General features: G+C 43.0%; 1 protein-coding gene across 1 annotated transcript in view; it reads left to right on the top strand.

Annotated features, from left to right (window-relative positions):
- LOC119345245 (NEP1-interacting protein-like 2) overlaps window positions 1–9,168 on the top strand; it is a 13,858-nt gene extending 4,690 nt beyond the window's left edge. Inside the window, exons 2-5 of the mRNA XM_037615397.1 lie at window positions 925–1,101; window positions 4,363–4,446; window positions 4,732–4,848; window positions 8,835–9,168. Of these exons, the coding sequence (XP_037471294.1) occupies window positions 925–1,101; window positions 4,363–4,446; window positions 4,732–4,848; window positions 8,835–8,966 (510 nt within the window). The 3' untranslated portion in view covers window positions 8,967–9,168. The remainder of the gene's footprint in view (window positions 1–924; window positions 1,102–4,362; window positions 4,447–4,731; window positions 4,849–8,834) is intronic.
- Window positions 9,169–9,934: the final 766 nt, after the last annotated feature.

The following is a 9,934-nucleotide window of genomic DNA, read 5'->3' as shown; positions in this document are numbered from 1 at the left end:
TAAAAATACAAATAATATATCAAAAAATTAAGAAAAATAAAACTAATTCAATTCAATATGTTAAAAATACAAATAATATATCAAAAAATTAAGAAAAATAGAACTAATTCAATTCAATATGTTAAAAATACAAATAATATATCAAAAAATTCAGAAAAAAAACTAATTCAATTCAAAATGTTAAAAATACAAATAATATATCAAAAAATTCAGAAAAATAAAACTAATTCAATTCAAAATAATATACCAGAGGCCGGTCGTCGGCTATGGTGGTACGGCCGGACTCTGCAGAGCGTCATGTACTACATCACGGGTAATATAATTCACATGATCCATTCAACAAAGTTTGGTACAATAAATTATTACACATCATTTCTTCCCTTGTGTCCCTGCTTGCTTACGATTGTGCCGTATCCATGGAGCATCCTCATCATTTAACTTAATGCTTGGGTCGGTGTTCACTTTGAAGAGCGGAATTTCAGCAAACATATTATAATCTTCTGACATGTGCATAAGAGGAGTGTGGCTCCAACACTTCATGTCATGTTTGTTTCATGCTTTTGGGGCATTTCATCAAACACCTTATGTGCATAAGAGGAACCAAAAGCAAACCTACACCCACTTGTGAAGAGAATGGCTCCAAATGGCTAAGTGTTGGCTGCTGGATGGGTATATATAGGGGAGGGGCTTTAGTTGCGGTTGGCCTGGCAAACCGTGACTAAAGGTGCCCGAAGGCCTTTAGTCGCGGTTGTCCTGGCCAACCGCGACTAAAGACCCTCACGTGCGCCAGCTGGCCACCGAGCGCCCTGGGCCCAGGCCTTTGGTCACGGTTCACCTCCAGAACCGCGACTAAAGGTCCCATTAGTCGCGGTTCCTACAGCTTCGCGACTTATGGGGCTGGACGGAAGCCTGTTTTTCCACCAGTGTGGAGCACTAACCGGAGCAGTCACCGGCGCGCTGGCGGGCAGAGCCTCCGATAGCGGCGTTCTCCGGGGAGCTAGATCTGGAGCTATCACCGGGGCTGTCCTCTCCATCGTGGTTCTCCAGGCATCTCGCGCCTACTGGTGCTCGGACCGGCTCGGCGCGTCATCCATGTCCATGGTTAGTAACAGCTTCTTCTGTGCCCTTGTTGCTCTCAAAGTTCAGACTTCAGAGTATGTGTACTGTGTTTGGACGTGTGCCAAGAGGCTTTTTCCTTATGTGACAAAAAATATGTATTCGGGCCTAAGATTGTGTACTGTGGGCCCCAAGCCGATAGAGGCTTTCTCAATCGTCCTTGACTTAGATCATGTAGAACCCCGTTGCTCAATTTGGGGGCCTATATGCCGGCGGACGCGTCCGTGATCAATGATCGGGCACACTTTTTTTGTCCCTGTCCACAATCACAACCTCCATATGTCTGAACACAAATCCATACAAAAACATGCATGCCACATAGATCATATGTACAACATATGGACACAATAATAGGCCATAGATGGGGCAATCCGACATAGATAAGTTTATACTACTCGATCCAAAAGAGCCACTGTAGTTCATAACTTAACTAAAATTCAGATTAAAGGTGATTAAACATAGCACCACTTCCTCGCACGGCGGGTTCCCCATGGGGTCTCGGGAGCGGGGTTGCCCTCGGCGTAGGCGTTGGCGTTGGGCGGGGTGTCGTCGTCCATCATGCCGCTATTCGAGGAGGTGGAGGGAGTGACGATCCGCACCGGGCAGCGAGGGCATGCTCACTCGCAGGCCGTGTGCCTCTCTCCCTTTTGAATATGTTTTGAAAATTGCAAATTAAGTTCGGTTTTTATATTCATGTTTCTCGTGACGAGGACTTTTAAATAAGATCTATTTTAAATATGTTTTGATGAGTTTTTTTTAAAGAAATTGTTAAGTTTCAACTTTTGAAACTTAGTATGAGCAACCGACAATATCAGAACTTTAGTATCTGCAACTAACAAAAACATAAGCTGAAAGTTTCTACTCTGTTACTTGTTACGAGCGACCGAGAAAATCGTAAGTTTCTAATGCAAAATCAAAGTTTTAAAGATTAAAACTGAAAACATTTTATGACCTCATGTGGATCCAACTACTTTGTGGATCACGAGGCAATCGGATGGCCAGACAGGGCTGGGCAGGTGCATGCTTCCGCATCTGCACGCCTCTATGAATTTCCAATCTATTATATAGGACTTTACGACCGACTTACTAAACCGACCTAATGAAAAAACAACTACCTAGCTCCCTCAAAGCACTATCACCTTTGCAACGCATCTCTTACTTTTGCAGCTCATGCGATCTTCACACGTCTACTTACCTAGTAAGGCACGGAGGCATGCCCTGATCTTGTACTACCTTGCCGACATGCTGATCTGGATGCCTGGCTAGATTATTACTAACAATGTCTGCATGAGAAAAAATAGACACCATTAATAAAATAATTGGATAATTTGTCTTTACAAAGCGATTTAGAAAGATAAATCGAACAAGCAACAAATGCATTCAACATTTATACCCAAAAAGTCACCCAAATATTCACCATCCAGTCAATCAACTAACACGCTTGCATGTTTTTGGATCCAAAAATACTTTTATCTTTTTTTTGCCGACCCCAAAATATCTCGATTCACTAAGAAAGAAGAATAGAGTTGTCTGGTTAATATGCGAAAAATGGGTGTAAACCGTCACAACATGCTCGGAACGATATGGCACACCGACGGACCCGGCTATCCACACAAATATACACACGCCGTCAAGGAGAAAAACCCACCCAGGTTGGCATCTGGTGCCATCGTCATCACTCATCCACGAGCCAGCGACTCCAACTCCAACATTAATGACCACCAGCATAGCCTTGCCACAAACAGGCACCAAAAACATGCCATCCTATGCCAAACAATCAAACCACCTGCGTCAGCAACCAGTGAGCTCCCACTCTATCAAAAAGCATTGCAGGACAAAAGCACCGAGCCTACGCCGAGCAAGCATTAGAAGCGACCGCCCATCTTGTGTCATCGTCACCGTGAAGGCCCCTCCTCAGCAGATCCGGCTTCAGAAAGACAACATGAGGCACGGTGGCACCTCGAACATGCTGGACGAACCGACTACCAAAACCCAGCCGCAACCCAACTCCGCTCGAAGCAACCACCGTCGCCAAGCAAGACAGCATGGCACACTAACGACTAATCTAGGGCCGCCGCCCTAGCGTCCTCACAACAAGCTTCGACAGGTCTGGCAAACCAAAAGCACTCCAAGACAACGCCAAGCACCACCTTATTCCAAGAAGGTGTGCGGTGCCCACATGCTTTGCCGTCGTCGGTTCTGAGTAAGGCTTTCACCCCCTCCCCCTTCCGAGTAGCCACAGGAGATCCTCCCGTCGAACCGGCTCACAAGGACCACCGTCCGCGGCTCCACCAAAGACAGGAGCTACCGGCCAGAACAATCACACCGGCGCCACCCGCACCACTGCATCATTGTCGGCGAAGCCATTGCATCACCGCCATGGGAGCCAGAACCGGCACCCCGCGCAAAACAGCAGCAACATCCAAGCCGCCAAGCCAGCACCAGGCATCCCTGATGCTGCCGAAGACCAGCCGGCTGCCAGCCGCCGTCACCCCTGGCTATGGCGCTGCCCAAGCAGCCATCACGACCGCGACCTGTGATTTTCTATGAACAGTATTCGGAGCTGCACGTACATCGATCTCAGTCTTGGATTCTTGATCCTGTGGCAAGTCAGGGGGCTTTCCCTATCACACCAGCCACAATGGAGACGCCAGGACGTGTCATCAGCGGGACGACATGACCTGATTGGCAATTGGTGTTGTTTAGCTATCTCATACCTTGAAATTGATATATGCAATCATAATTCAATCCAGATCGTGTAGCTCACAACCGCATTGCGCCCGGAAAAAAAAAAAGCTCACAACCGCATTAATTCCATGTGTGCAGAAGTGGGCCATGCAGCCTCTGCAAAAAGCCAGGAATAATGCTACTCTCTCCGTATTAAAATATAAGACATTTTTCGACACTTCAAAAAATGCCTTATGTTTTATAGTTTTAATACGGAGGGAGTATACCGAAAGAAATACAAATGATGTCCCGAATCTCAACCGACATGACCGGCATCACATGAGCCCAGGAGCCAAAATGAACTTCCTCTCCCAAGAGGATATAGAGTACTACACTACTACAGTATATATGACCCTGTATATGTTCATCAACTTGTCAGCCTGAATGCCCGATGTCACTATCACCATTGCCTATTGCTACGTCCTTTTACCTTTTTTCCGTGGGGAAGCTGTAGTTTCTATTAGTTGTTACAGTATGTTCTATATACACCTCTAAGAAAATTCTTGGTATGTTGTTCAGACAGATTTCATAGAGCAGCTCCTTCATGCCCGGTTTGAGCAACAGCGGCTTGGATTTTCAGCACATACATCACACCAGTCGCAGGTCAGTTAACTATTATCCACCGTCCATCTAAAAAAAAAACTATTATCCACCGTTCATGACAATGTTTGGTACCATAGTAATGGTGATGTATATGAATGTCGCATGTCAAGTGTATTCATTTGGTGCAACCTTTAAAAAAATTCATTTGGTGCAAGAATCAAATTAGACTGAATGGCCCATACTGCATAGAGGAAGATGTTGGATTCACAAGTATTAATAGAGGTCCCGTCATGTGTCGTGGATGCATCTATACTGAATTTTAGACTACTATTTTCATCAACACAGGCCAGCATATCCGACTTTGGTCACGATGATGCGTATGAAATCTTCGGAGACATTTCATTGAGAGGGCTTTCGCACGAGTCCCTGAAGAAATTGCCACACTATGTGGTAACTGATCAGGTCCATAGCACATTTCATGAAAACCGGCCTTGCATTATTTGTCTACAGGTACAATTATCACTATCAGAATAGACTTCATTTTTGTCAGAAAACGTCTCTGTTGCATAATTTGCGCTTGCACCGCTACAGAACACATGCTATCATGGACGGGCCAAAAGCCATTTCAGTGGCCACCGGCATGTCCATATGGCTCAGTGATGTCTCACCCATCTCAAACGGGTGGAAAGGCCCACCAATGATAGCTATCATCACATGTGGGTTCACAAATATCACCCGCCAGTGATCACTACCATCAATGGTAATTACACACCCGCCTGGTGTGCTTCATGAGGCATAGAAAGCTGAAGGATGAATAGCACTAACACACATGATGTATTCCCTCATAGGCTGTTTACATATACAGGGAACAAAGAGAGAGGGAGAGAGGGGTCGTGCAGGTGCATGCACGCCCATATCTTGTGCTATCCCTAGAGAATAGGATCGGCTGTCATAACACACGTACATACATAGGAGATAACACGTGCAACACATAATGTTCAACGCCCCCGTTGTGGCAACATCGCTGGACATGATGTTGAGATTGTTGTGAAACTCGGTGAAGACAGTAGTCGGGAGCCCTTTTGTGAATATGTCGGCAAACTGCGAGTTTGTGACATTGTGGATATATGTAGAACATGATCCTCACCCAACTTGACGCGATCCCGAACAAAAATGAAGATTAATCTCCACATGCTTCGCCCACTGATGTTCTACCGGGTTCGAAGACAAATACATCGCGTTCACGTTGTCACAATTGAGGACAGTTGCATGATCCGGTGGATGATGGAGCTCGGTCAGAAGTTGGTGAAGCCAACATGACTCAGCAACACAATTGGTAACCGCATGATACTCCGCCTCAGCACTAGAGCGAGGAACAGTATGTTGCCGTTTCGAAGACCAAGACACGACATTGCTGCCCAAGAATACACAAAATCCAGAGGTGGGTTTGCGAGTATCTGGACAACCTGCCCATTCGGCATCAGAGTATGCAACCAAATCGTGAGTGGAGGATTGATATAGTTGCAAACCAAGGTGTGTGGTGCCCCGGATATAACGCAAAATGCGTTCTATGAGCTGAAAATGTGAGTCACAGGGATCATGCATGAAGAGGCAAACTTGTTGTACCGCATAAGATAAATCTAGGCGTGCCAAGGTGAGATATTGCAACGCATATGAGGGATGGCATATGTATTTGGGGAGCATAAGCAGCCAAAGACGCGGAGATGGTTGTATGTCTGATGGACACCAAAGAGAAGATAGTTTTTTTTAGAAAAGGAGGATGACACCCGGCCTCTGCATCTGGGCGATGCATACGGCCACTTTATTAATTATTCTCACAAGACCTTACAAAGTCATACAACGGTAAGAAAATTAATGGGACTGGATGGGTGGCGATTGAGGAGATAGGTGGCGGTATGGAGGGCTTCAACCCAAAATGGTGGTGGAAAGTTTGCTTGAATGAGGAGCGTACGAACAATGTCTTTGGTTGAGCGAATGAGTCATTTGTCTTTGCCGTTTTAAGGGGAACTGTAGGGGCAGGAGAGCCGAAAACTAATGCCATCTTTAGAGAAGAATGTGCGAAGAGAGTTGATGAAATCACCGCTCTCCCAAACTGACAAGTAGAGCATATACAGGGGGCAACATTATTATCCATGGATACACAATTCCTTTATCAAGTGGAACTTAATTCTAATAACATAAATTAGAAGCTAGCTACGAGACACAAAGTCACTTAGGATGACCGGAATTTGACCAAGAGGCAAAATACAATAATTTTGAGTTGGTTAGCAAACAACGTTTAAATCCTCAAAAATCATAAAGGGTTGAAGGAACTATTCTAAAGAAATAATAATAAGTAACCTGATGCCAAAGAAGAGGTAGATATTAAATAGCATCACAAAATAGAGGTGACAAAACTGTGTATGTATTAAATAAAGGTGTATTTCTTGAGGTGAATAAAAAATGATGGGAAAATACCAGGTTAAAGCATGGATATTGTTAAGGTGTGTATAATCAAAACGATTAAAGCATGCATCATTTAGAAGATCTTTTGCCAGTGCTTCAGAACAAATGTTTTTTTTTGCGGAAAGCTTCACAACAAATGTTAAATCACTTTCAAGCAAGAAACCAAAAGAGAACATAGGAAACTACCAATTACAAGAAAACACATTATGCAAATAGACTTAGCTGTGGATTTAACAGTCTGCCTATGCACCACGGGAGCAGATGTAAATATCCTGGAATTCTTAAGGGAACAGTCCTGATTCTGATTGAAAACATGCACAAAGTTGACATCCTAAATACACCATGATTACACTAAATTTAAATGTTTATATAGACACCAAAAAGACATTATCACATATTATAGAAGAACCAACTGTAGTCAACTTAGATAAGTAATTATTGTAGAGCATTAAGGTAGCAATCAATTAGCTTGGAGGAGTGTTTGTTTTGGTTCAACAAAAATGTAGTCCCTCCATCCAATATTAGTTGTCGCTGAAATGGATGTATCTAGACGTATTTCAGTGCTAGATACATATGTTTGAGTGACAACTAATTTGGAACAAATGTAGTATTATTTACGAGAAAAGCATGTCCTCGGGCTATTTCATTAAGAAGTGAAAACCGACAAACCTGCACAGAATATTTACAAAAAGAACCAAAATAACAGAGCCAAAAAACTACATTATGTTGAAGTTCTGTCGCTACCATAATTGCATACAAGGAGTCAAGATTAGCTAACATGTTATACACTACCTGGGTCATAAATGTGTGTTAAGTTGATTCGTGTCCTAAAGATCCATAGCTGACTAGTTTCACCAGGTGGTTGCATGTCGATCAATGCCCCGAAGATCCATAGCAGAGTTAGGAGCGGGCCCACATAATTTATGGGTATTCTGCTGAATACACGTTAATTTTGGCAAAATAATAATATGTATTGTTCTGTCTAACATACAATAGTATAATTTCGCCATGGTATATTAAAAGGGATGAAGTTGTAGAGTAGTTGGTTGAGACATTATTACCTGGGTTCCTCGTTTCCTTTTTTCACTTGGATTATATTTCGATCATTATTACATGTCTAGATAAAAAAATCATGTGTTTCAATGAGCATGAGATATTTTGACATTATAAATGGCAAAGATATGCTAAAATTGTGTCTTTGTGACAAAAATTCAGTTCAATAAGGCCGACGTTTGCAAATTTTCATTGTGGTACAACAATTATCTGTATGGTTTATTTATTGAATTTAAACACGCATTTGTTCATTTGTTTTGGACAAGGCTCACATGTCATGGTGTCAAAACCCGTTCTTTGTTGATTTTGCCACTTTAAACATTATATTTTGTTCATGGTATTTTTTAATACCCATTTCTAAAACTTGAGCCCGTCACTGAGAAGAGTACTTACCACTAGGTGATTGCTGCTATTTTCCAGCTGATTGTGAGTGATGATTGATCTGGTACTGAATCTCGGGCGAAACATTGTGCTAACGACTAAGGTCCATGGAGCCTTATGTACTAAAACTCAGCTAAGACCAAACTTTTTCTTCACAGAATATTGTGAAGCAGCTAACCTCCAGATTTGCTTTCGCATTTTGTTGAAAAAATATTGTGAAATTGATGTTTTCTCATGCATAAGCAACGGTGTACTTCTACATTTTCATTACAAGTGATAGCTAGCCAGCGTACACCTGAACACTAAACCGCAACACCATGGTTGAATAATGAATGCAGAGATGTGCAACAACAGCCACATTCGTGTCTTCTTTAGAAGCAATTGCAGTTAGCAAGTTCCATACCAAATTTTGCCTACTACTGAATGCAATGTGGTTGGTGTTTACTTTGTGAGTTTTTCATGTTTTACTTTTCAAGAAAAAACAAGAAAACTATTTTTTGTTTATCTCAACCTCGGAAATCCTAATAGTATGCTTCTTGATCTTGTAGGATATGGTAGCTGGCGAGACAGCAAGGAGGTTGCCGAATTGCTCCCATACTTTTCACCAGCCCTGCGTGGACAAATGGCTCTTTACCCACGGTTCTTGCCCTGTGTGTCGGCAACATGTGCAGCGTATATAGGAATACATGCATTTTTTACAATCGAGTTCTCTGTCCTAGAAGGAATTAATTATGTAAAATATCTGCTCTCATACAATGTAGAAAGGGAGAGGAGAGAGAGTATACACACACCGCGTACTCCAAGCAAGTGGATCTTTACATCTGACATTTTATCTTACATTCCGCGGAAAATGTTGTGTGGAAACGTCTGCCATAGAATGTATACAGGACATTGAATTTTACAATGTGCTTCTGTGATGAGGCAGAAACAGTGCATCATTTGTCTATTTCTTGCCCATTTGCTACTCGTATGCTTCATATGACATTCAATTTGCATCCACCCACCAGTATAACCAATATGTTTGACAACTGGTTGAGGGGGGACTGAAGCAAAAACTAAAGCAGCGTAACCGCGTGGATGTTTGTGCTTTGCTTTGGGCTATTTGGAACTGTTGTAACAATTGTATTTTAACAGAGTGAAAGTTCATATTTTTTTGCAGATTATCTTCCATGCTACAGGATAGATCCATATGTGGTCATTGTAGCCATCCGCAACGGGGGCCAGCGCCTTGCCCACCACCCATTGCGCCGCGCTGAGGGTGGCATACATCGTCTGATGGGCCTCCGTGGCTGCACCTGCATCGATCGGGGATTGATTATCCGTCGGCAGTCATATGTGATTAATCCTGGGTGCCGGTATAGCTGCAAACTGGAGCAGAGTAGGTAATGCGTACCTTGATGCGTGCGAATGAGGTTCAGGCCTAGCTTGTTAGCTGCAAACGGGCTATCTGGGTTGAATCATTGCAGGAGGACTGGAACAGGTTGCATATCCAGGAAGGAACCAATCAAATGCGATTGTACATAAATCTTGGTTGCTGGCAGCCACAAATTAAAAGTCCCAGCTAGCTGCAAAATGAATGAGTCGCTGCAGGAACACGAATCAAGAGTAAATACTACGTAAATCCTTGAGGATAGAGTGATTGTTTTTT

This window comes from Triticum dicoccoides, unplaced genomic scaffold (genome assembly GCF_002162155.2).
Source record: "Triticum dicoccoides isolate Atlit2015 ecotype Zavitan unplaced genomic scaffold, WEW_v2.0 scaffold21853, whole genome shotgun sequence".
NCBI lineage: Eukaryota > Viridiplantae > Streptophyta > Magnoliopsida > Poales > Poaceae > Triticum > Triticum dicoccoides.
The sequence above is the reverse complement of the archived record's forward strand: the minus strand, read 5'-3'. Positions and strand labels throughout refer to the sequence as shown.